Source organism: Hemicordylus capensis, chromosome 4, assembly GCF_027244095.1.
Source record: "Hemicordylus capensis ecotype Gifberg chromosome 4, rHemCap1.1.pri, whole genome shotgun sequence".
Lineage (NCBI taxonomy): Eukaryota > Metazoa > Chordata > Lepidosauria > Squamata > Cordylidae > Hemicordylus > Hemicordylus capensis.
The window spans coordinates 270,528,472-270,556,322 of NC_069660.1; the positions used below are offsets into that span (position 1 = coordinate 270,528,472).

The following is a 27,851-nucleotide window of genomic DNA, read 5'->3' on the forward strand; positions in this document are numbered from 1 at the left end:
AACAAAATCAGATAGTTATAGAGGCAATAGGACAGCATATTACACTCAGTGCTGAGAAAACAAGATCAAACCTTCCTTCCTCCTCTTCTGTCCTGATGTAGCCTCTTCTTCAAGAGAAGCACAGTATAAGGGCTCTCTCTGCCTTCCAGTCCCTTTGAATACATTTTGAAATTCCATCAATTTGTGTTCTCCCCTCACTTCTCCCTCTCCCCAGCCAATGGGGCACAGTTGCTCATGACAACACTTGATTTGTATGATAAGAAAGCCAACCACAAAGCAAGGAGATTGCAAGCCAATCGTAACCCAGTGCAAGGAAACCAACCAGCAAGGGAAAAATAGGTCTCCAAAATGGTGCTCAAATCATCAAAACATTTTGATCACAACAGGATTATTCTGTTCCAAACTTGAAACAGGCCCTTTATGTAAAGGGTGTTTTGTTTGGCCCACATCAAGTCAAAACAATTTGCCATCAAAACATTCTGCACATCTGTATTATACAGCTCAGACACTGCTTCAACAAATGCTAGAGTTCAACTAAGACCTTAGGTATTGCTGAAGTTCACAATACAAACTCTAGCACCATCACACAGCAGTTACCTGAGAGATCTTTAAAAGGGACAGAACTTTGGCTTGCAGTCTGCAATTTTGACAGTGCTGATGAGCACAATGTGTCTTCTGCCATCTTAGATGGCAGGTTACTGGGGAGTGAGACACAATGGGTTAATGGCAATTTCCCTTAGATAGTGCTTGGTATCATTAGAGACACTGGCCTTGGGTGCAGAGTTTGGTGCTAGGTTAAATCCTCCTTTAGGGGATTGCTCTTGATGTTGTTCCCCTTCAGACTCTGATGTCACTGGGTATAGTGAATCTGTGAAATCTCTGGAACATCCCCATCCCAACTCTTATGCATAGAGGACCCTTTGAATCTGAGCAGGAATTGTCAAAGGACTGGATCCTTACATCTCCTTTGCACTGTTATGGGAGTAAGGTAGCATTTTGTCTCCTGTTTCAATCAAAACACACAATGGAATGGATACAAGGAAGAACTTGTGTTTTCCCAAGCAATATTCCAGCATCTCCCAAGAAAGGGGCATGCCTCACAGTTTGCGAACCACTGCATGAAGGACAGCATCTCAGGGAAGAAGAGATCAGAAGCTAAATCATGAGTAGAGGATTTTAAGTTAACATCACTGAAATAAATAGCTGAATAGGTGTCAATGGTCACTTTTTAAAAAATCACATAGTAGTTCTAGAACAAGACCTTCCTTATTCTGAATGCAACAATAGCTGCAATCATCACTGCTCAAGATTATTATTATTTTTTAAATTTACTTTAAAACAAAACTGCTAGTACCTCCAAGAACTGAGCTGAAAATGTAAGAGGCAAATGAACGGATTAGTAAATCTGACAGCTGCTTTTGATGTTTCCAGTACTGAACAATCCTATTAAGATGCATCAGGCTCACTCATGCATACACAGACCCATACCTTTAATATTGTTCTGGGACGTTTTTTAAAGTGAAGTTTTGGCTTTTCAATCACAGGCAGAGGAGGAAGCTTTCTAAGTTCTTGCAGGACAGCTATTGCAGCCCGTTTCTTTGAGAGTTTCTTGCTGTTTCCTTCGCCTTCTGCCAAGAACTCTCCCACTGACACTTGAGTAACAAAGCTCTTCATATGCGGTGGCCCAGTTTCCTTTATTACCTGTTATTCAAGAAAGGGCAAGTAAATCAAATGGTTAGAAAAATCATTTTAAACCTTATTACATACCTGCACTTATTCTACAGCTTCTTATGAACACATGGTTTACAGGAATAAGAATATTAACAGTCAGCTGTGCTTGATAATGTATGTTATGTTCAGAGCTTAAAATTTTACTCAGTGTACAGTACCACTGCAACCAAGCAATCCCTTTCTTGCACTATAAGAATTACATTCTTACATTATATCATGTTTAGTATCAAAACACCCGTAAAACTTGATCCTAATCAGGATTACTTCCAACTGCTATTGAAAATTACTTCTTAATATGTATTAGTAAGTCTAGCATTGCAGCCTTGCTGTGCCATGGTATTTTCAATGGAATTTGGGCAGGCCTAAAATTCTCTGGGTTACACCCCATATGGAATCAATTGATTAGACAATGAGTAGATTTCCAGTGGTTTAAAAAGTGAAAAACCACAATAGATGGGAAAGGGTGCAACAGATATACAATGAAAGCAAATGTCCCCCTCCCATTCCCAGTGGATTGGATATTATAAAATATATTGATTTCTTCAGATTATATGCATTCCTTAAATGTGTAGAAAAATAAATATGTATTTAAAATGCACACTTTTCAACATATTATTTATTAATTATCATATTTCTATTTTGCCCAAAACTTGCGACTCTCTATTACCATGCTGTAGTGACAAGGTAGGGAAAGATCCTCCTGCACAACAATATTGTATCTCAAAGAGGGAAAATTTAGTGTCTGTGTCAGGATCTCAGCCATGTTATGTAGTGTAATGCATGTGCTAGCCCCGGTGTAGAAGGTACAGGGCAGCCATCTTGCCTAAGAGTTAGTGACTTGTATAAAGTATTCCCTCTCATCTCTGCTGAGCTCTTTCTTTTAGTTAGTGATATAATTAGCTGCATCACCTTATCAGCATCCTGTGTGAGAACATTACTCATCATACTCTCTGTGCAACTGTGTTGGCCATGCTTTGCTCATGTGTGTCTATTCATCAGCAAGTGGAGCTTATTTGTAAACCAAAACAAAAGGCAGCACCTTTAGAGTGCTAATTGGATATCAGTGATGGATATCCAAAACGGGATTCCGGCTAGTTTTGTGTGTTTTGAGAGATGTAAGCCTTTTACCCCTTTATCTTTCTCTGATTAAAATGACATCTCTTCACTTTCCATTATGGGTCTGTCTCAGACCTAAGAAAAAAACCATGCCTGCTGGCACAGCAATGCCAATTGTTTTCTCTCTCTCTCTCTCTCTCTCTCTCTCTCTCTCACACACACACACACACACACACACACACACACACACACACACGTACTTTTTTCAGCAATAGGAAAAAAATCTGGGGCTTTTCAGTGAAAAAAAAAGAACAGAAAGCAAATCTATCCCTGGCCTATGACACTGGAAATCCAAATCTAGCTATCCCTAGACTACAACATTGGAAATCCAAACTAACGGGACCACTGAACAATGCTCAACTTTAAACGTTATGTGTCAATTAAAGAGAGAATTGGTTTCAGTAAAAGAGAAGCACTATATAGTCATGTCAACTCAGGCACGCCTGCAAAAAATCTTCATTGTTACTGTGCTATAAATGGAGGAAGCGGCACCAAGAGAAGGAGAAAGAGGGGACTATCAAACTAAGAACATGTTTGTAAAGTATAGTTCGTAAAAGCAACAAATAAGCAATCATTTAAGAAAAGCACAATTCCCATGATGCTTCAAAAGTGTTATTTCTTGTTAAGTGGTGGCTAGTCAGATGAGCTGGTTTCCTTCTCCTGTTTTTATTATTTTTAAAGAAGTTGTTTCGTGAAAGAAAAGGGAATGGACAGAAAGCCCCTCTGATTCATCTTGAGGATGAGCCCTGCTATAGATCTGCACCAATTCGAAAATATTACCAACGTTGTTCACATTTTTTTGGTATCTGTTTTTGAAAACTCACATTTCCAGAAACAAAACAAAAAAGGAAAGAAGACAACAACAAAGAAAAGTTTTGAAACAGCAGAAATGTTATTCTTCCGGCAACTCAAGTATAAGGCTACTAGTTTAGATGGCTTTTAAAGGAGATCACACAAATTTGTGGAGGATAGCTCTATCCCTGGCACCTCCACATACATAGACACTATACTACTGAATACCAGTTGCTGAAGAGTAACCATAAGAAAGGACTAATTGCTTTTGAACCCTGCTTGTGAGCTTCCTAGAGTATCTGGTTGGCCATGTTGAAAGTGGGATGCTGAACAAGATGGCACTTTGGTCTGATCCAAAAAGGCTTTTATATTGTTCTAGAAACTGCAGCAACAGGGAGCAATAGAATTTCACCAGGCTGAAACTTCGATCTTTAAGTGTTTTATTCCTAAATCAAGTTAAAGAGTTTTACAATGTTTTTAAAAGATGTTGGCTAACAAACCCTAACTCGGCTTCACCATGCACAGTGAGTGTGGTTAGGCAACAGTGTAATCCCTCTGGGCTAAATATTTAGGGCAAGATGTTGCCCTCAGGCAGTGCTGCTGACATCATAGGGCAGAACTTGGCTCTTCACTGCATAGCACACCCCACCCATTCTCCAGATATTGTGCAAGTCTGAAAAGTTGTTTACATGACACGAAGTATTTTTAACTGTTTGCTAACTTATATAAGAGCAATGATATAATGTTGTCTGCGGTTTTTGTAACCTAAAGAAAATACAAGGAGCTTTGCACTATCATGTGAATAAAGACATCTGAAAGCTTTAATGCATGCCTGACACAAAATAATACCAACAGTTCTTAAAATAAAATCCTATTACAAACATCAAATCCAGTGGCCTATTACAAAATGATGAGTCACTGTACTGAAATAAGAACTTGCTTCCAAATATAGTGTTCGGGTTAAACCTGAATTCTATCAGAGATTATACTAGATTTATTTCCAAGCTTTTTACTCAGAGGTGTAACGTGTTTGCAGGAAGTTGTGGAGGAGGTTTTTACTTGAGAAAACAATGCTGTGGACAGCAAAACTTTCAATAAAAGTTTAATGGCTTGGGACCAGGCTATTTAAAAGAGGGCCTCCTCTGTCATGCACCTGCCCACCTTTTACGATCTTCTGGAGAGATCTGGTTGGGGTTGCCACCAGCTCGTCTGGTGGCGACTAAGGACTGGGCTTTCTCTGTGGCTGCCCCAGGGCTTTGGAATATGCTCCCTGCTGAACTAAGAGCATCTCCTTATCTGTTTGTTTTCAGGAAGACCCTCAATATTTTCCTATTCTTGCAAGCTTTTAATTAGAATTTTAATAATTTGTTTTATATTGTTTTTATTGTGTTAAACGTATTTTAACTTCTGGTTTTAATGTTGGGATTTGTACACTGCCTAGAGATTTACATATCAGGCGGTATAAAAATATGATAGATAAATCTCTGAGGGAAGGTAGGATGCCTACTTGTCTAGGGAGGCAATTATTAGACCGCTTCTGAAGAAGCCTACCTTGGATCCCTTAGAGTTGATCAACTACAGGCCTGTCTCCAACCTTCTGTGGCTGGGCAAGGTAATTGAGAGGGTGGTGGACTTCCAGCTCCATATAGCCTTGGAGGAAACTGATTATCTTGACCCATTTCAAACTGGCTTTCAGGCTGGCTATTGGGTGGAGACTGCCTTAGTCGGCCTGATGGATGATCTCCAGTTGGGAACGGACAGAGGAAGTGTTACTCTCTTGGTCCTTTTCGATCTCTTGGTGGCTTTCGATACTATCAGCCATAGTATCCTTCTGGAATGTCTGAGAGTGCTGTGGGTGGGAGACACTGCTTTACTGTGGTTCCACTCCTACCTCTCGGACAGATTCCAAATGGTGTTGATTGGAGATTGCTGTTCATCAAAATCTGAACTTTTGTATGGTGTCCTTCAGGGCTCCGTATTGTCTCCAATGTTGTTTAACATCTACATGAAACTGCTGGGAGAGCTCATCAGGAGATTTGGTGCAGGGTGTTATCAGTATGTTGAAGACACCCAAATCTACTTCTCCATGTCAGCATCATCAGGAGAGGGCATAACCTCCCTAAATGCCTGCCTGGAGTTGGTGATGGGCTGGATGAGGGATAACAAACTGAGACTGAATCCAGATAAGATGGAGATACTCATTGTTTGGGGTTGGAACTCAAGAGAGGATTTTGATCTGCCTGTTCTGGATGGGGTCACACTTCCCCAGAAGGAACATGTACGCAGTCTGGGGGTGCTTCTGGATCCGAGCCTCTCCCTGGTCTCCCAGATTGAGGTGCCTTCTATCAGTTTCAGCTAATATGCTAGCTGCGTACGTTTCTTGAGATGAATGACTGTGGTTAGAGTGCTGGACTACGACCGGGGAGACTCGAGTTCAAATCCCCATTCAGCCATGATACTAGCTGGGTGACTCTGGGCCAGTCACTTCTCTCTCAGCCTAACCTACTTCACAGGGTTGTTGTGAGAATAAACTCAAGTATGTAGTACACCGCTCTGGGCTCCTTGGAGGAACAGCAGGACATAAATGTAAAAATAAATAATAAATAAAATAAAATAAAATAAAATAAAATAAACAGTGGTACATCTGCTGGTAACCTCCAGATTGGATTACTGCAATGCGCTCTATGTGGATCTGCCCTTTATGTAGTCTGGAAACTACAGTTGGTCCAGAATGCGGCAGCCAGGCTGGTCTCTGGGTCATCTCGGAGAGACCATATAACTCCGGTATTGAAAGAGTTACACTGGCTGCCAATATGTTTCTGGGCAAAATACAAGGTGTTGGTTATAACCTATAAAGCCCTAAACAGCTTGGGCCCTGGGTATTAAAAAGAACGTCTTCTTCGTCATGAACCCCACTGCCCACTGAGATCATCTGGAGAGATCTGTCTGCATTTGCCACCGGCTCGTCTGGGCCACTTAGGGACGGGCCTTCTCTGCTGCTGCCCCAAGGCTTTGGAATGCACTCCCTAGTGAAATAAGAGCCTCTTCATCTCTGACAGCTTCTAAAAAGTCTTTAAAGACACATCTATTCACCCAGGCTTTTAATTAATATTGTTTTAATGGTTATAATGCTGTTTTACAATAAAGTTTTAAAATTTTTAAGTTGTTGTAATGTTTTAAACTTTTTGTTTTACTTTCTGTTTTTGGGCGGTATAGAATATGTTAATATATATATAGAGATATAGATAAATAAATAAAACCCCTTAGAACAGATTCATCTTATGCACCAAAGATCACAGTAAGATCTTTGGAACAGCAACAGCCTCCATCCTGGAAAAAGCATCCTATGAAAACTAGCCACTATCCCACCAGTGTGTCTGATTCAGCCACTATAGTCTGGATGGAATCGAAGGAGCCTTTTACAAGTGCTTTAAGAAGAGATGCCAGGATATTCCACCCTCAATGGTAAAACAATATAGAACATGGAGATCAAGATGACTTCTGCTTCCATATTCCATGCACACCTACCTTAGTTATCACTCTGAATATTTAGCACGTTATTCTCTTTAACACAGGCCCCCGAAGAGCAGAACAATGGCTGCAATGACTGCAGCTCTGTTTGACTTCCAGCCATGGCTGCAAGTCAAACAGAGCTGCAGTCATTGCAACCACTGTCAAGTGTAGGCAAGGAATGAAGAGCTAGATCTCCTGTCCAGGTGATTGCAATACCCAGTTTGCCTATATTTCCTGTCTATATTTCCATCCGAGCGACTTGCTACCAAGATCATTTCTTCTTCTACTTCTTCTAAGTTGCTCTGTCCACCTGCTCACTTTATGCACTCTGTACCTGCTTCATTCTTTGCAGACTGCTACTCAGTTTGATCTTGGTAGCACAATCCTAACTCAAGACTAAAACCCACCTGATCTCAATGGGACCCACTTGCAAAGAAGTTTGCATAAGAGTGCAGCCTTGGCTTGCCTCTCAGATATTCCTTCCACCTCCTCCCCTTGACAAAGGTCACACAAAGCAAACATACCTTATAGAGTTGTATTATAGATAGGGAGAGGAGAGCTGGTCTTTTGGTGGCAAGCATGACTTGTCCCCATAGCTAAGCAGGGTCTGCCCTGGTTGCATATGAATGGGAGACTTGATGTGTGAGCACTGCAAGATATTCCCCTCAGGGGATGAAGCCGCTCTGGGAAGAGCAGAAGGTTTCAAGTTCTCTCCCTGGCTTCTCCAAGATAGGGCTGAGAGAGATTCCTGCCTGCAACCTTAGAGAAGCCGCTGCCAGTCTGTGAAGACAATACTGAGCTAGATAGACCAATGGTCTGACTCAGTATATGGCAGTTTCCTATGTTCCTAGCATAAGGTTATAGTCTTGACTATCCAATTCACCTGGATATGGATTGGGCAGAAGCTTGGCCACCCTTGTTGGGGCCAGAATGTGTAATGAAGAGAGACTGGGTGGAACGTAGGATATAGATGTGCAATGAACATAAAAGGCAACAGCCCGGCAGACATCAAGCACATGAAGATGCCTTTGTGCATCGTCTACAGGACTGGGGAAGAAGACTGGCAAGGTAAGTGGTTGAGATCAATGAAAAGAAGAGATAAGGAGAGTGCACTCACAGGGCTCGTAGTTCGCTCACCCATTTGGCAGATGTTATCGCCACTAAGGCGGCTATTTTGCAGGAGAGGAGGTCCAGAGAGAGTCTGCAAAGGTCTGAAGGGATGTCTCATGAGACAGGTAAGTACTAGAGAAAGATCCCAGGATGGAGACATAATGGGGGTGTGCTGACCTGCCTGTTGGGTGAGTAGATGAGGAATCTGAGGCAGGCGAAAGTGGTTGCCTGCTAAGAGGCATAGAAGGCAGGGAAACCAGGGTCCCCTGGGCCACCAAGGGGTGATCAGGATGCAATCTACCTGGTTGTGTTGAATCTTGCGCAGTACCTAAGGTAGAAGACGGATGGGAGAAACAGGTATGCTGTCCGCCCTCCCAGGTTGTGGCGATGTTGTTGCCTAATGAGCGAGGTCCCTCACCTGCTCTGGAGAAGTAGAGCAGGCATTGGGCATTCAGGTGGGACACTAATAGGTCTACTTCTGGGTGGAACCAGTGTAGAAAGACAGATTGGGCGTCCTCTGGGTCTAGTTGCCACTCGTGAAAGTCCATTCCCACCCTACTGAGGGTGTTGGCCTGGACACTGGCCATTCCTTGGATGTGTACAGCTATAGGCATGATGTTGTGTTCTATGCACCAAGGCCAGAGGTCGAGAGATAAGTGAAGTAGACTGAGGGAGCCTGTGCCACCGGGTCTATTTAGGTAGGCTTTTGCAGAAGTGTTGTCGGTCTGTACGGTCTCTAGAGAATGGTGTAGGAATGGTAAGAAGCCTCTGAGGGCACTGAAAATAGGGGTGGGCCCGGACCGGTCCGGAGGCCATTGAAAAGGCCTCCGGACCGGTCCGGACTGGGGGTGAGGGGTTGCTTTAAGAGTGGCAGGAGAGCTTACTTACCCCTCCCACCGCTTTCCCGCTTGGCGCCGTAAGTAGTAGAGTAATTGGGGTGGCAGGATCCCTCCCTGCCGCCCCTTCCCCGCTGCAGCTCTGCAAAGCTCGGCAAAGCTCCCAGTAATGCTTTGCACGCGCGCACGTCAGTGACGTGACGCATTACTGGGAGCTTTGTCGAGCTTTGCAGAGCCAGAGCGGGGAAGGGGCGGCAGGGAGGGATCCTGCTGCCCCAATTACTCTACTACTTACGGCGCCAAGCGGGAAAGCGGCAGGAGGGGTAAGTAAACCCTCCCGCCGCTCTTAAAGCGACCCTCCAGCCCAGTGCCGGACCATAGTGTGGCTGTTCCGTGCACACTCATAATTGAAAATTGCCAAAAGTTCTAGATAGTTTATGTGGTGCATACGCTCTTCTATATTCCAGAGGCCTTGAATGAAGAGATCCCATGTTGGGCCCCGCAGCCGGTCTCTGAGGCATCTGCGGTGAGGACGTAACGTGGCTGTGGACGATGAAACAGGGCACCCACAGAGCACTGGAGAGATCTGTGCACCAAAGAATAAACTGCCGGACCACAGCACGTACTGTGAGCCACTGGGATTGAGGGTCTCTGTGGGGGTGGATGTTGTGCAGGAACCAACTTTGAAGGATCCTGGAACAAAGGCAGGCGTACTTGAAAACATGTGCTGTGGAGGCCATATAGCCTAACCGTTGCTGGATAACCTGGGCTCTGTGATGATGGTGGTGGAGCACCTGCATCGTCAGAACTAGAAGTGATTAGTTTCTGTGTTCTGGTAGATAGAGCATGGCATGAGTAGAGTCGAACAGGGCTGTAAGATTATTAACTGGGACTGGACGTTTTGCGCAAATTACGCCAGTGCTCTGTCAGCTGCCAGTCCATTTCTGGGCCCAATTCAAAGTTCTGGTTTTAAACTTTAAAGCCCTAAATGGCTTGTGGCCGGGTTACCTGAGAGAGTATCTTGCCCCATATGTCCCAACCCAGTCCTTAAGATCTTCTTCAGAGGCCCTCCTCAGGGTGCCCCTGCCAAATGAGGTGAGGCAGGTGGCTACCAGGGAGAGGGCCTTTTCGGTGGTTGGACCCCATTTATGAAATAGCTTCCCCATTGAGGTTCGCCTTCCTTCCTCACTTTGTTCTTTTAGATGCCAAGTAAAGACCTTTTTGTTCACTCGGAACTTTTAAATTTTCTTTTTTTAATTTTTTGATGCGATTTTAACTGATTTTTAAAAAAATTATTGTTTTTGTATTTTCTCTCTCTCACACACACACACAAACACACACACACTTTTTTGCGTCTGTTATGATTTAATGTGTTTTTATTTCATGTTTTAAGGTTGTGTTGTAAGCCTCCCAGAGAACAATTTGTTATGGGATGGCTAACAAATAAAGTTTATTATTATTATTGTATATTGTTGGTCTAGGAGATCATTTCTGAACTTCAGCAGGCTGCTGTATACATCTGGGCATCAGCTGTGATATTTAAAATACTGAAGGTTACAGGATGAAGATGGGATGGGTAATTGTTTACAAAGAAAATCTAAAGGTCTCAACATATTTGACAGTTTTTTCATGCTATGCCAAGGGTTCCCAGCTTTGGGTTGTTGGACTACAATTCCCATCATGCCAACCACAAGATCATAATGGCTGGGGATGATGGGAGAAGTAGTCCACCAACATTTGGATACACAAGGTTGGGAACCCCTGTGTTACACTCATCTGTCTGGCATGTAAGCACCCAGGAAATTTTTTTTAATTGAAGGGTGGCATATACATGGTTAAAATGAACATAACATTTAAAAAATGAGCCAACGTAATGCACATTAGAGTCAATATGGTTTGTGTTGCACTTATAGTAAGAATATTCGGCCACATATTCACTGACTAATCTTGGGAAAATACATTATCTGAGCCTGTTTTCATCTGTACAACAGGAATGGTGCCCCAATACAGCACAGGCATTAACAAGATATAAAGCATATTAAAATGAAAAATAATACTAGTAACATGTAATCATAAACTGTAATATGTATCTAAAAACCACAGGCATTAGCTTTCATTCAGAAATACAGCATGGTGTTTTTGCTTACATTTTTATCTAGCAAGCACTCTCCACTGATGCCTGGTGAAAAATCTAAGCTGTAAATAAAGGTAAATAAAACTGAGAAGAGTTCAAAACACAATTTGCCCACCCAGCAATGAATGTGTGGTTGTTGGCGAGAAAGTGAACACAAAAACTGCCAGCTACACAAATAGTAAAGACTCTGTGGAATGCAGTCATCATATTTAGCAATATTAAATAGAAATTAATGGCGATTATTATTCGTGTTAGTTTGCACATTCTAACACAGAATACCTTAAAAAATGTTCTCCACTATCCATGTTGGCTGAGCTGGATTTATATTTCATAGCAGAATGCCATGTAAAACCTACCTCAAAACTGACAGGCATGTTGCGCTTCAGTGCAATTTCAAACACAACACTGATCTCCGACTTGTTTGCATCTTTTTCTTCTTCCATTTCTTTACCCGACTCTCCATTCTGTTCAAGCAAGATGACAAATGTCTATTAAGATATGTGCTTTCTACAAACAAGATGTCAACATGTTAAATACATGTAGTACATTTCTGCAAAAGTAGCACTGTTCTGTAAATAGCTCAATTTTCTTATTATGAAATATTATTGAATTAATGTTTTTACTGATTGAAATGTTTAATCATTAAATATATCCCTTTTAAATGTTCAGTCACAGAATCAAACTGCCAAACAGTTTGAAGGATTCATTAATGTCCCTGTCCATACTAATGCTGCAATCCCTTTGGTGGTTCAGTTTTGGAAGAAAAGTCACTACGAAAGTAAACTTGCACTAAATATTTGTTACAGCCTGCCTTTCCTCTAAGAGCTCAAGTTGACATACATTGGGTTCTCCAAGGCAGCCTCCCTCCATGCACTGACCAAAATCAGACTGCATAAATTCAGCAAGGTTGCTTCATCATGTGCCTTCAGACCAAGCAGGTACAGAAAAAAACAAGTGTGGGAAAGGACACTTCATTGTCCAAACTAGAATTAGCTAAGAGACCAAACATTTCAAACACAGCAGATCTCCTGAGAATAGCCTCTACATTTAATTCAATGTCAGGGCCATTATCCAAACAAATCATCCCTTTGCAAAGTCCTTCATCAATCTTGGAATTCCCTGGGTTGAAGAACGCGCTCCCTGTGGATATAAGAGGATGATATTTCTTGGAGAGCCTTAAAGACCCATCTTTTCAGCCTGGCTTTTATGATATTTATTGTTTTATTATGTGTTATTTTAATGTAAACCACCCTGGACCACTTTAGGAAGGGCGGTATATAAATTGAATAGACAAATAGATAAAAGGGTGGATTTAGTGCCTAGCAAATCCTCAGAAAGTAACCTTAGAAATCCTAGTCATAGTTTGATCTCCATGGCTCTGTGTCAGACATTGCATTGTTTGTTTATGGAAGCAATTTGTGGCTAACCATAAAAACTTGAGAACTAGCCATTCCATATTAAGGGATACATTTAAACAGTGTTAGAGAAGGTTATATTTCGAACATGCATTAATAATCATTTTGGCAACTGTTATAAAGCAACACACTTTTAGTGATAAAAACTATACTTCGTGTTGGCCCCAAAGTGCCCTCTTTCTCTGCCAAGTTGCATGAACAGCATGATGTCACAACACAGAGTCATTTCTTATTACATTCCAAGTTGAAAGAAAGAAAGAAAGAAAGAAAGAAAGAAAGAAAGAAAGAAAGAAAGAAAGAAAGAAAGAAAGAAAGAAAGAAAGAGAGAGACAGGCCGCAGGAGGTGAAACCATAATTTCCCTTTGGACTTCATCAGATCACTTCATTCTCTGGAGCATTCTAGAGGGAAAACAATCGCGGCTGGAGGAGTCAATTGCTAGGGAAGTCACCAGTACTGTAGTTATTGTGCTGCTGCACAACAGTAAAAACTAAAAAAAGACATTCATGCTGCCACCACTACTGCTGTAAGAATCTTCCAAAATTTTTGCAAACGTTCAGGCAAAACACATGATTTTGTCCTTCGAACAGAAGCCCCTCATTCCTTCTCACCCCAAAAGTGTCACTAAGATCCCAACCATTTCTGGCAAAATTGTTCAGACAAGTTATTAAGCCTCTGCAGTGTTGTTCTTTCCGTACATAACACATGCTGCTCATGACATTCACAATTTTGTAACACCTTTATGTGGCCTTTTATAAAGATGAACCTGATATTACATTATACAGTGAAAAAGGATTCCAGCCGTTCAAAAAAGAAAAAGGAAATCTGTTAGCCTCAATGGTCTTGAAGTCCTTTTAGACTGGGGACCAGTCCTGGCAAATCTTGAGGTGTGCATTTACCAAAATGCATGTGCATGCACACACACACACACAGTCATTTCCAAAAAGCTGTAAGGATTTGATTCTAGGGAGGAAAAAAGAGAGCCCTGTTTTTACACTTCAGGGAGTCAGCTTCTGATCCCTATAAGGAGGAGCTGAGTTTGCTACTGGAAGCCAAGAAAACAGCTTCCGCTTGAGCAAGGTACAGATTTAGAATTTAAAATCATGATTAATGTTAGCCATGGTTTGTTGTTGTAAGCTTGGTTAAGATCCCCAAAATACAATGAAGCCATAATTTCGCTTGCAGATCTAAGTCCTTATCCCAGAGGAACAGAAAACAGGGAGTGGAAACTGCCTCAACTAATTTTTATTCAACGCGCACATTCTACCTAACCATGGTTTGCAAACCCACTTCAAGTCATGATTTCACACCTCAGTATGCTCCCAGTTTGGTATTCATGGTTTGGGTATTTAAACATAATGCTTAACCATAGTTTGTAAAACAAAACAGGGATAAGCATTGGCTGAGTTCAGAAAAAATGTAAAACAATGATTAGTTTAGCTAAACCCAAGTCTGCCCATATACTGTGGTTTGTTTGGGGTCATCCAAACCATGGTTAAAGCCACTGATTTGTCTCAAGAGGCTGCTGCACTATGGAGATGGAAGTGAACTTACTAACTTACGAAACTGATTCCAGAGCAGATTAAAAGCAAAAGCAAACAAGGAGGCTATTCTCATGATGGGGGGAAACCGGGCTAAGGGAGCCCAGCCTGTTTTCCCCCCATCATGAGAACCACTGGGCTCTCGGGCAAGCCCAGTGGTTCAACGGCAGCTAGCCCACCAAAGTAACCCTCCCCTATTTTCTCGATTGTGAGACACCATGGCAACTCACGAGGAGACCCTCAACTGGGAGGCTACAAGAAGTCTCCTGGCGTTGGGGATCTCCTCAGAATGCCCCGTGCACTTGCGCTGGGCATTCTGGGACTTCCGGGGGACAGGCGGCCCCCGATCCCTGCCAACCCTACTGGCTCCGTGATGCAGATGGTAATCATGTGTGCAGGAATGTTTCGTGTGAGGGGAGAACGTGTCAAGTCCGCTCTCCCTGCACAAGCCCTGCAGGCTCTCCATGCTGCTCCTGTGGAGAGCCTCAAGCAGTTCTAAGCCATGGTTTGTGGTTTTTGTTGTAGATTGCAAGTTCAAATCCTGGTGTGGGTCCTTAACAATGGTTAGCTGAAAACATGGTTTCACATTACATCTAAACTCAGTCAGTGCATCTATACAGAGCTTTAACAGCAGGCAGTAAAGCAGATGTTGATTTATACACTCGCAGCTCAAAACCACAGGTTGTACCTTACTAAATGGTCACATGCATAAGCCTATAAGCAGGAATAGACAACCTTTGCATTCCAGTTGTTGTTGTTGAACTACAACTCCCATCATACATTGTGGGATTTTATGGATTACCAAGGGTCTGCAGTGGCCTACAGTAAGCAACCATTTTGACCAGTGTGTCACTAGGTCCCTTAACTCACTAACCAATACATCATGAAAAGCAGACAGTAAAAGCCTTGCAGAGGCTAAACAGGGACACAAGTGCTCTCCTGCATTATTCATAGTCATTGGCACTGAACAGCAGCAGCTCCTGAACCCTTTTCACATAAGTTCCTTAACCACCAAGCCAAAAATAAAGAGTGGATCATTGGTGGTTCTGAAGATCCATGGTTTACGTGTGATTCTCCTCACAGTAGTAAAGCTCTTGGCTATGAATTCCATTCTCAGGCCTCACGTCGGCCACTTGGCAGGGATAATTTGGCAGCTGTACAGCAGTTCTTTCATAAATGCAGGTTTGTGTTCCCATGCGCTCCTCGTTTTCCTCACCACTGTTTGTGTTGTACTCTCCCCTCCCAGACACAGTGAAGACTCAAGCGCATAACATCTCTCTCTCTCCAGTGCTTTAGTGTTTAAAAGGCTTTGCATGTATTAAGCAAAGGAACAACCCTTAGAAGACTCATTCATTCAATTAGTACAAAGTTTGTGGCCAACATGCTGCAACCTATAGGGGGATTTTTTTTCATCTCAGTCGACAGTACAGGTCTCAGCTCTACAAAGTACTAATTCTATCAGCTGAGATGCTCTGTTTCCTGCCAGAAAGTTTTGCGGCTGCTCTACTAGCTACAAAGTTAGTCGAAATGGAATACCACCAGTAGTAGTCACATGGCCTGTGGGCTGCATAAGGCCTTGACAAATCTTATTTGGATCTAGGAGCTAGCCCAAAAATATAAGAGTCAAGACAATGAACACTTGACAAAACTACCAGACTAAGTGATGGACACTGTGGAGGGGGAAGGTAAATGGACCTCTCTCTATACCCTTAACAGATGACATACTTAGAACCGAAAAAGGGATTCCTGGGACAATTAAAGGTTTTATTAACTAATTCTGCCTCTGAATTTTGTGGGGAGTGTGGCTACTGTAGACCCTCTAATTTTATTATTATTATTAGTTTTAATTTTGGTGGTGGTGGTAAGACTGGCTACCCTTGTCCCTCACAGTCCAGTGTTTTGGTTTCCATCCACCTCGCCTCTTGCCCCAGTGTTGTCCTTAAAAGCCTGCCCCCCCGTTTGTCTTTTTTTTGGTCTCGCCTTCCATCCCCCAACTTCTGCCCCAGTGTATCTCCTGCCCTCCCCCAACCTCTTGCCCCAGTGTATCTCCTGCCCTCCCCCCACCTCTTGCCCCAGTGTATCTCCTGCCCTCCCCCCACCTCTTGCCCCAGTGTCTCGCCTTCCATCCCCCACCTCTTGCCCCAGTGTCTCTCCTGCCCTCCCCCTGCCTTCTGCCCCAGTGTCTCGCCTGCCCTCCCCCCACCTTCTGCCCCAGTGTCTCGCCTGCCATCCCCCCGCCTTCTGCCCCAGTGTCTCGCCTGCCACACACACACCCCGCCTTCTGCCCCAGAGTATCTGTGCAGTAGTTTACTTATTTTTTGGAGTTTTGTTGTGAGAATTTGTTTGGTTGTTATCCCACGCTCCCTCATGCTCTCTCCATCCCTCCTTTTTTTGTGTGTGGGCAGAGTGGCTGCTGTTGGCTCTCACAGTCCCCCCCTTTTCTATTTTGTAGGGGAGGGGATTCTGGCTGCTGGCCTTTTCAGTGGCCTTTTTTGAGGGGAGGGGAGAATCTGGTTGCAGTTGGCCCTCGTAGTCTCAAGGTTTTTATCATTTTTATTTTGGTGGGCAAACTGGCTGCTTTTTTTTAAGGGAAGGGGTGTCTGTCAGAGAGTCTCCATCTCTCCTTTTTGTGTGTGTGGGCAGAGTGGCTGCTGTTGGTCCTCACAGTCCCCCCCTTTTTGTAGGGGAGGGGATTCTGGCAGCTGTTGGACCTCACCGTTTGTTTGTTGTTGTTTTGGAGGGGAGAGTCTTGCAGTTATTGGCCCTCAGAGTCTCTAAGGGTTTCCCCCCAGTTTTTGGTGTGAGGTCTTGCATTCCCAAGCTTTGTTCCCCCCACCCCACCCCTCACTGCTTTGTGCAATCTGAAAGCACATCCATCTGTCCATCAGTCTCCATCTCTCCTGCGTCAGGTACAGTGGGCAACCAACGGCAAAATAAGTGTCACCTCCTGTCTCGCGCCTTGCCGCCCTTGTCTGCCCAACCACCACCTGTGTCTTGCGGCCATTCCTGAAGCGGGCAATTGCCACTCTTGTTTGCAAGCCATGACTCTCACTCCCCACTGCATAACTCCTTACTGCTTGTCCACTCCGTTTGCTTTACTCTCCGCCAAACTTGCCCAAGCAGCCAACCCGCAGCTGTTTTCTGGCTCCTTGCCACCGCTGTCCATTTGCCGCCGCCTTGCCCCCACACCTTCCCCAAGCGACCCGTCACCAGCCGCCCACTTCCCAAAGTGCCTAGCCGCCTTGGCGCCTAACCCAAGAACGCCACCGACAGCCGCATGCTTCCCCCAGCGGCAACCTCGTGAGTGGTGGCTGCTGACTGTTGGCCAGCCAATCCGGAGAGCCTGCTCCGCCCAGCCAATCCGCTGGGTTGCCGGGACGCATCCCCACAGAGGCATGTCTACGGGGATTAAATATATAGATTACTTGATTGGGAGGCAGTTCACTGAATTCATGGTCAAAGTACTTATTATTAACAGAGCAAAATTGGTGAGAAGAAACAAAGTCACCACTTCTGCCTGAAACAGACTCAGACCCATGGTCCATCTAGGAAATGAACCCAGGCCTTTCTGCATGTAAGGCATATGGCTCTACTTCTGAGCTATCAGCCATCTCTTCGTACAATATGCAATCTGCCTGCCTATACCTTTTGCTCCATCAGGCACAGAACATTATTTATACTGTTACAGCATTTCAAAAACAAGTAACAGAAAACTCCAAATGTTAGTCATGAGTAAGTTCCACTGAAATATACAGGACATTCCACTGTTTTCAACAGTTGTACAAATGACATTGTAGTGAGTGGGCTTATTCCCAAATAAAAATGCATAAGAATGTTATAGGTAATAACTAACATTCTTATGCATATTTATTTGCTGGGTATGCCCCATATAATTAACCAGTGCCTTGTATAGGTTTTTAATATATGTTGTCTACCAAGAAGTGTTCTTGAAAAGATATCCTGACTGTCTTCTGACTGAGGGTCAAAATAACAATAATGTGGAAAATCTGTGATCAGGATTTCCTACTTCTTCATCAATGAGCTAACAGAGCTCCACTAGAGACACTATATTAAGACTTTCTTTTTACAGCTAATAAACTTCTCATTCACACATTTATTTCTTTGTTCTTTTTTAAAGTTAAAAAGCAACTGACTGGGGCCAACTGGATCAGGACCACAGCCTTGAAAGTTAACCCTTTCCTTTGTGCCATCTTCTCAGTTTTAAAATCTGCTCTTTCCCCAGACCTGCTATTTGCCCATGGACCATACACCTGTATGTTTTCCATATGGGGAAACACACCGCTTCAGCAGATGACTTAAACAGAGAGGATGGCATGGGGATAGAATTTCATCCCCTCCTCCCCAGAGCCACAACCCTGATCCAACCACGGCTGTTTTAATTTTAAAACACAAAACAATAAACACAGAGGTCCTGACACAGCTCTGCCACTTTCTAGTTGTGCCTCAATTGTGTTCTGGATTTAGCTATTCCATTGTTATAGTCCTCTCAATTTGCAATTTAGATTTAAAACAGCTTTTATTTATTCATTTAGTTTTACATACTTTAAAAAAATGCTTCCCTTTGTAGAATAATGAAAGCGTTGACTCTTACAACAGCAAGACTGAGAAAACTAATGATACACCAAGGGACTAATAGACTGAAAGCCTAAAACCATCTGACAGCTGTTCAGAAGTTGAGTCAAAATGAATCTGTGATCTCATTCGCATGCATAAGATTTCATATCAAAAATGTCACCATTTGGAAGATTTGGAGGTATTTTGGAAAAAAATTCCTCAGGGCAGAAACTAGCTAATCTAAAAACTGTGTACAGACAGGTTTTTTTGTTCTTCTTTAAAAATGAGGAGATTCTTGTAACCCTTTGATTGCAGGGAATACAGATATAACAAATAGAGATCTTTCCTCCTGAATACAACACCAGTGCTATTTTCACAGCAGAAAAACTGCAATTCAAAGCTCCTGATTAAACAGTTCCACGCACACCTAGGAGGGGGGTCTCTTTAAGGCGTGTATGTTCTTACCTCCCCCGCCGCGCTTCCCCCTCCAGCGCAGCGTTAAAACACTGGCGCAGGGCAGCTGTATTCCCTCTTGCTGCCTCGGTCAGCATAATACCGGAAGTGGTGCATGTGTGTGTGCACGCCACACACATGCATGCAGGGGTGTAACTATAATTGGGCACGGGGAGACAGTTGTATCAGGGCCCGCTGCCTCCAGGCCACCCCCAGAGACATGTCACATGACTCCGCATTGCCCGCCCGCCCAGCCCCAAGGCCCCTCAGCCAGTCCCCCTTGCCCTGTTCGCCCTCTCTCCTGCTTTTCCTGGCCGACAATCTAAGCAGCCTGCAAGCTGCTAGAGCACCTTCTCTCTCCACCTCTCAGCTGATCGGCGGATGAATGAGGCTTCCAAAGAGGCCTATGTACAGGCCTCACTGAAGCTCTCCAAGGCAGGCAGGCAGGAAGGAAGGAAAGAGGCAGGCAGAGTGACCAGTGCTGGCTGCCCTTACCCACCACAGTTCTCTGCAGACCTTCTGCCCAGCCCAGCCTTTACCAGTAATGGAGATAGAATGTGAATTCCTTTTTGTGGTTACCCCCCCCCCACACACACACACCCCTATATATAGGGATCTGCTTGCCGTAGAACTTTGATATGGGAGTGGGAGACTGAGAAGTCTCTGAATATCTAATTTGAAACAGACTGGAAAATTTGCTGGCTTTTTTTGTTTTTAAACTATCTAAAAAGTCCTATAAGCAGCTTGTTTCATGGCAGAAAATTACAAAAACTTCTGGAACAAACAATATAATATTTATATTCATTCATTCATTCATTTATAAATGCATTTATGTTCAAGTTGTTTTGCAACTCAGAAGGTCTGAGTAAGAACTGTGAAGCATGTGTTGTGCTTTTATTTTATTTTACTTTAGAAATGTCAAGCTGGTTGGACATGTCCAAAAACCTCACTCACAATATTTACACTGTATGTCATCAGTCAGTATGATTCTGTAATTTATATGAAATGTTAAGGAGGCCCTGCATGTGCTGATTTGCCCCCCAGCCCCGCACCCCACTAGGGATGACCCTGCTTCTGAGCACCTGCAGAGAGTGGTTTTTATCTCAGTACAGTGAGAGACCACAACCAGCCCTGCTTCCACATTGGGAAGCAGGGAGAACGACTTTTAGGACAGACTAGGGTGTAACTTCAGGAGCTCGAGCCCCAGCCTGTCTCATCTATCTTAAAATTTTACCAAGAATAGGCAGATTCCTCATTCTCCCCCACTTTTTCTCCTAAATGGTGCTAATTGTTGCTCTTTTCTCTATTTCTTCCCACCTATCTTCCTTGCTTCAGTGGTACTTACTGGTCTCTTACAGGAGCAAAATATGCTGGGAGCACAAATTAGTTTGGTTTGGTTTACATCCCTGAGCATGTGCCGTCCTATATGCACTTACCAGGGAAGGATCTTAGATAGAAGAATGCAATGGAGTTGATTTTTAAGTAGACATGCTTTCCTTGCTAATAAGTTCTTTAGGTTTCAATGAAATGTACTTTCAGTTAAATGTTAGATTTGCTGCCTGAGGTTGCAATTCTCCACACACTTACCTGGGACTTTTAGACACAGCAGGCTTTACTGCAAGTTTACTGGGAGGCTTTACTGTGAAATTGAAATTGTCCCAAAGAACCAACGCAAAATAGTGGATTTTTTTTTAAACTCAGGATATAAATCAGGCTACATTCTAACGAGCAGTGAAAAACCTGAATTGCGTGTGAACTGCTCCCCAATAACTTACAGAGACTTCAGGGTAAATCTGGCCAACATGTGAATGCAGCACCTCCATTCCAGAGGAGATGTGTGTTAAAGGGCTTTAAAAGCCCCATGTGAAAAAACTCCTGGAATCAAACTTTACTGAATTTGTTCAGAATTCTGAGAAAACATACATAGGCTCACACTGGTTGAAAGTCTCCTTTGCTAATCTGCAGCCAGGGGCCCATTTTAATAATTAGTGTTTCTAGTGTGTTCTAGGCATTAAAAGTAGCACAAATATATAGTATTCAATGTATATCACTATATATTGTGAAGAGTGCATGTGTGTTTTCAGTGAAATGTATTTCCAGGCAGCATACTTATTTTGAAATATCAGATTTAAATCTTTGGGGGCCTGTGGTGTGCAGAGCCCCTGGACTTTGGGAAGGGAGGCATTTTAAAATCTCGTCTCTGGGCCCACTCCAACCTTGCTATTCCTCTACATGCATGTGCATACCACTTCCAATATTACGCTGTCCAGGGTGGCAAGAGGGAATATAGCCACCCCACACCAGCGATTTTTAATGCAGCGCTGGAGGGGGAAGCAAGAACACCCGCTTTAAAGAGACCAGTTCGAACGTGAGGGTTCCAAACGTGTTCGGCGGTCTATGTATAGACTGCCGAATACGTTTGTGCACATCCCTATCTCCAGCATTGAATATAAGGTGGTTGACTGACATGCCACCTAACTGGACAGTACCAGTGATGTCACTGCTAAGTCAAGACATAACTCACACCCCAATTCTTCCAAGAATTTGGCATTTGTATAGGGGTTTTTTCCTTCTACATTCCAAAGACAACATTTTTGTCCTGATCTGCTGCATGAGAGCTCTTCTCCAAATTAGTCACAGTCTTTAGAAAGGGAGTCTCTTCTTCTACAGAAGTGTCCCACAATTCCAGTGCGTGGTTTATCTTGAATAGCATCTTTCAAGAGCTATGGCCACCAGGACCACATACTAATGCCTAACAACCTAACAATCATTTCTATAAACCTCCATGTGCATATGGGGAATTCCCTTACAGAGCCAACAAGGGTATCAACGAGGTCACAGTGCTCTACCCAGGTGCTAAATTAGACTTCTTACTTTTAAGACTACTGAACTTTTCATTCACATATTTGAAGAAAAATATGTGCACACTTTTTGTAAAGTATGTGCCCACAATTGTTTTCTAAGGAGGCAAACAAGAAACAAGTCTATCCTTCTCTAAAATATTCCAAAATTTGAGCATCAGCATTTGAAAAGATTTGCTTGCTTTATCTTAAAGAGAAAATAATCACTAACCTGAGGTAATTGGGGGGGTATTGGCTCATTCTGAAGTGCCTGAAGTGCCTTCATTGCAGCATTGTGTCTAGCAGCTTGACGTGTCTTCCCTTCACCCAAAAATTCATGATCACCCACAGTCAACTGGACGTAGAAAATCTTAGGCACTGGGCAGTGATATCTAGGGAAGAGTTATGGGCAAGTTAGTTTCTCTTTTAAAGTCAAGCTCACACCAAATGATTTTTGAAAATGCTGTGTAAGAGGAGTTGTCATTATTATTATTAATATTCAACATATTTCTATACCGCCCAAAACCTACATCTCTGGGCGGTTTATAACCAGATTTTTTTTTAAGTAAAGCATTAGTTAAAAACAGAAACAAGAAATTTAAAAACACAACAATTTTTTAAAAACAACAACAACAATATTCTACAACATTAAAAACAATCAAAACAATATCAATTAAAAGCCCGGGTGAACAGAAAGAAATGCATCTTTAAGGCCTGTTTAAAAGCTGTCAGAGATCTGGAGGCTTTTATTTCACTAGGGAGGTGCATTCCAAAGCTTCGGGGCAGCAACAAAGACCCATCCCTGAGTAGCCACCAGACGAGCCGGTGGCAAATGCAGACGGACCTCTCCTGATTATCTCAATGGGTGGTGGGGTTCATGATGAAGAAGACGTTCTCTTAAATACCCAGGGCCCAAGCTGTTTAGGGCTTTATAGGTTATAACCAACACCTTGTATTTTGCTTGGAAACATATCAGCAGCCAGTGTAACTTCTTCAATACAGGAGTTATATGGTCTCTCCGAGATGACCCAGAGACCAGCCTGGCTGCCGCATTCTGGACCAGCTGTAGTTTCCAGACTATGTACCAGGGCAGCCCCACATAGAGCCCATTACAGTAATCCAGTTTGGAGGTTACCAGCAGATGTACCACTGTTTTGAAGTTAAGTGGTAGAGCACATGTTTTACACACAGAAAGACCAAGGCTCAAACCCTGGCATCTGCAGTTAGGGCTTGAAAAGACACCTCTCTGAAGCCCTGGAGAGCCATTGCCAGTCAGTGTAAATAGTACTTAGTAGACCATTTGAAGCTAGATTGAGCAGTATTCCGCTAAAAGGCAAATTTTAATGATATAGCAGCAATATTTAGCAAATCAATAGGTTAGATGACTGTATAAAACAGGTTTGATTTTAGAAGTTCTACCAAATTAATCAGGTGACAGATTTTAAATCATGTTTACATTCTTCTTTTACTTACAAAAATCACGTAATAGATAGGCATCGTCTGAATCAGAGGTTACACACAATTAAGTGTAATAAATCCCTGATGGCCTTTCGAGGTGGGAAAAGCAGTTTGGAATACAGGCAGAAAAAGTGGTGACAGGAGTAGATACTTGGCACATCATTGGTTCTACTTTTCCATTCCAAATTGCTCCTACCACTTGCTTTTCTTCTCATGGGTTCCAAATTCTCAGAAACATATTTGGAATCTGTGGGGAGGAATGGCTTGGGGGGGAGGTGTGATCAGTAGTGGTGAAACAGCTGGTGCAGTAGGGGCTATACACTAGCCTCCCCACAGCTTCTCATTGCCATCTTAGAGCCATTTCCTTCCTTCATGCACATGAAGGTAAACCTATCGCAGCATATGTGGGCATAATCTAAAAACAAAGTAAGTTTTTAATTCAGAAATATTGTTTTTTCTATGAAAATATAATCAATAGTGCATTGTTATGTTTACTTGGAAACTGTTTTCAGTTATGCTTACTCCCAGGTAAGTACATGCATAGGATCGCACAGTCTAGTTTCTTTCATCAGGCAAAAGTCCTACCTAAAGACAATGGCCTGGTTCACATGTTATGCCAAACGAGGACTGAATCCTAGTTTCACACAATGTCCTTTAGCCCCAGATGCTTGAGGGAAGGAAAAGTTCTACTTTTGCACTTTTGATCCTATTTTAGAAGAAGCCAAGATCTGCCATGACTTCCAATCTTGGTAATCCTGGCTTTTTCAAATGAAAATCTGCAAATAAACTAACATCTGAAGCCAGTTATCACTACGATAATCAGTTCCATGTGATGTCTGAACCAGTTTAAAAGGTCAGTTCAGATTACCATGGTTTGTTTGCATGTGAATTCAACTCAAAACCAGCTGGGCTCACACATTCCCTGCTCCCCTGCCATTACTTCCACACAGAGCTGCAACATTTCAATCCTGGTTTGTTTAAATAACTACTCCATGGCTCATCTGAACCCGGGAACTGTGATTTAATTATGGTTTACAAACCAGGAACAAAAACTGGGATCTAATCCCTTATGTAAGGCTCCATTCTCTGGTTTGGATAAGCCTAGAACTGTGGTTTAAATAAGCCAGGATTCCTCAGGCACACCAACTGAAGTGGTAGGGAGGGGAGGAAGAGGAGGGAATGTGCAGGCTAGGCAGGCTTCAGGTTGTATTTGTGATCAAACGAACCACACTTCATCATCTGAACTGGTTCAATGTGCCTTGTTTTAACCATGACACTAATTGTAAAATACAGATGGCCCTTGTTATTCATGAAGGTTCCGTTCTCGCCTATAGGCGCAAATACTGAAACTGCAAACAACAAAACCTTACCCCATGGGAATTAGTGATGTGCATGGTCCGGAGCAGTCCGGACCAGCACCAAAGGGGAGCCTATCTTTTAGGGCGGGGAGGGCTTGTTTACCCCTCCCGCGCCTCTTTGCCCCCGCCAGTGGCCGTAATCTACTGTAAAATTGGGGCGCTGGAAACCAGCCACCCCAGCCGCCGCCGCTTCCGCCGCCCCCCCCGTGAGCAAATTAGAGGAAAAAAAGGCTACTGCCTACAAGGAAGGGCTACTGCCGCCCTGCCGCCCCCCCACCCGCCACCCGCCACCCCCCCCACGAGTGCTCACCAAGTTAGAAGAATTTAGAGAGGAGCTCGCGAACAGAGCTCCTCTCTTATCGAAGCCTCCGGCCCAACTGGGGCCTTGGGCGCGTGCACACACGCACTAGAACTCTTTATCCACTAGAGCTTTTGCCGGAGGCCCGGTCTACCCGCCGGGAGGAAGCCGGGTAGACCGGGCCTCCGATCGCCGGAGGCCCGGTCTACCCGGCTTCCTCCCGGCGGGTAGACCGGGCCTCCGGCAAAAGCTCTAGTGGATAAAGAGCTCTAGCGCGTGTGCGCACGCGCCCAAGGCCCCAGTTGGGCCGGAGGCTTCGATAAGAGAGGAGCTCTGTTCGCGAGCTCCTCTCTAAATTCTTCTAACTTGGTGAGCACTCGTGGGGGGGGTGGCGGGTGGGGGGGCGGCAGGGCGGCAGTAGCCCTTCCTTGTAGGCAGTAGCCTTTTTTTCCTCTAATTTGCTCGCGGGGGGGGGCGGCGGAAGCGGCGGCGGCTGGGGCGGCTGGTTTCCAGCGCCCCAATTTTACAGTAGATTACGGCCACTGGCGGGGGCAAAGAGGTGCGGGAGGGGTAAACAAGCCCCCCCCGCCCTTAAAGCAATACCCCCCCACCCGGACCCGGACCAACCAGGGCAGAACCGGTCCGGCAGTTCGGCCATTCTATAGAATGGCCGCCGGACCGGTTCGGACACACGCCTAATGGGAATCCAGGGGTTAGGCTCCTGCACACAAAAAGGGGCAGAAATAAGAAAAATAAAGTACTGTACTTACTCTCTAGCAAGTACTGCAGCAATGCCCCTCCCCCAACTCCCCTTTTTTTTTTTTTGGTGGAAAATTGCACGGTGGTTGTTGCTCTTTTAAGAGCCACAAAATGGCTCTGCACTATAAAATAGCAGCTGGAAATCACATCGGGAGTGTATATTGCCTTAATACTCCCAATAATTACTACCACCAGTCTTGGCATCCTGGCAAATGTAATCCATTCAGGAAGTTTCCTCAGACAGAAAGGCACAGGGAGTGCTCTGTGTGTGTGTGTACGCGCATGCGCACGCACACACATATATATGAGAGAGAGAGATAATATGAGAAGCCTCAAACACACTTATGACAGGTGCATAAGGAAGGGAAATTAGATAACAAAATCACTTCATGCTGTCACTTCAGGCATGTCAGAACAAGAGAGAAAAATCCAAAGCCAAGGTAAACTATTTTCCCTTCCTGCTATGAAGCTTCTAAGACCTAGTCATCAAATAACCCTGTGGGGATTAAAGCTTACCCTCAATAAAATATGCTCTCCTTTTTATTTTTGTCTACAGATCAACAGACTGTTGTTCTCAAGATGATGCATGACAAGATTTTTGGATCACTTGACTGCAATCAATTCCCTGCTTTATAGGGGCCTTTAATCTCTAGGTGGTGGGAAGAACAAAAATGACCATTTAGAACTTGCTTATTTATCTGACAAAGATATATCCTGCTGTTCTTCCAAGGGAGTCAGTCAGGGCCTATTATGTAGAGCTTGTGTTTCATCCTTACAATAGCCCTGGTGAGTAAGGTTAGCCTTGAGAGGTAGTGATTTGCCCAAAGCTATCAAGTGGCTTTCAGGGCCAAGCATGGGTTTGAAGCCAGATCTCCCTAGTCCAGACTCAGCACTCTATACACTACATCGTGCTGGCCAGATTTTTCCCTGCAGGTGGCCCTAAACAGAAGCTGATAGATGCAACTTCCCTAACAGAGTCAGACTTGTGTCCCTTGTGCTCCAATGCTGCCTTCTCAAACTGGCAGCAGCTCTCCAAGGTCTCAAGTGGAGCTCTTTCCTAGCCTTCCAGTCTGAGAGGCTTTTAACTAGAGATGCCAGTGAAAACCATGCCTCCAGTCAAAGATCAGAACAAACTGGTGGAGAGGGAGGCCATGTTTAGAAACTCATTGACTCCACAACTCTGCACAGTCCTTATTTTCAACTTCAATTCTGCATATTCAGCTCACTAAAAAGAAATAGTTAACCAAGATATAGAGACAGAAACACATTAACTGCCACAAGGACAAATATACAGGGATAGAGTCCCAAACAGTATCTAAGTTGGTCCCTTAGGCAAGTGCAATACACAGTCCCTGTGCATCTGTCTCTATATCTTTGTAACTCTGTTTTTAGTGAGTTACTTGTTTCATAGCATGAACTTTTGAAGGCAAGAATTCATGTCGTCAGATACATTAAGTGGACCCCAAAAAGTTGCTTATTAAGCACAAGAGTACTCCAAGAAATTCCAGTTCCATTATAAAAAAAGAGATATTTCTCCTTAGTTCCCTGCTCTATCAATCAACACAAATGGAGGGGCATAGCTAACAGGACTGAAGCAGATGCCGGGTAGGGAGGGCTGAGAGAAGTGTTTGTGTCTGAAATGGCAAATTCTCTCATCTCTAATACTTTGAAAACCCTGGCTCTGGGCAACATTTTATTATGTAAACATAACAGAACAACAACAATACATCAGGCACTTTTCCAGAACGAAATCCATTAGTATGAATGAGAGTTGCGGAGATTATACCTCATCAATTCCAAAAGGACTTCTGTTCCTGGTGGACTGTACACAATGTATTTAATATAAGGTTTGCAAATACAATTTAATATGCTCAGAAACCCAATTTCTGCAATAGGCATCTATTTTTAGCAGACCATTAGTATT

At 43.6% G+C, this 27,851-nt stretch overlaps 1 protein-coding gene across 3 annotated transcripts in view; it reads right to left on the reverse strand.

Moving 5' to 3' along the window:
- STAU2 (staufen double-stranded RNA binding protein 2) overlaps positions 1-27,851 on the reverse strand; it is a 229,865-nt gene that overhangs the window by 157,358 nt on the left and 44,656 nt on the right. For all 3 annotated transcript variants that reach the window (XM_053244517.1, XM_053244520.1, XM_053244519.1), the window contains exons 6-8: positions 22,287-22,446; positions 11,589-11,696; positions 1,489-1,701 (exon numbers count right to left, since the gene is read on the reverse strand). In XM_053244517.1, coding sequence (XP_053100492.1) covers positions 1,489-1,701; positions 11,589-11,696; positions 22,287-22,446 — 481 coding nt within the window. The remainder of the gene's footprint in view (positions 1-1,488; positions 1,702-11,588; positions 11,697-22,286; positions 22,447-27,851) is intronic.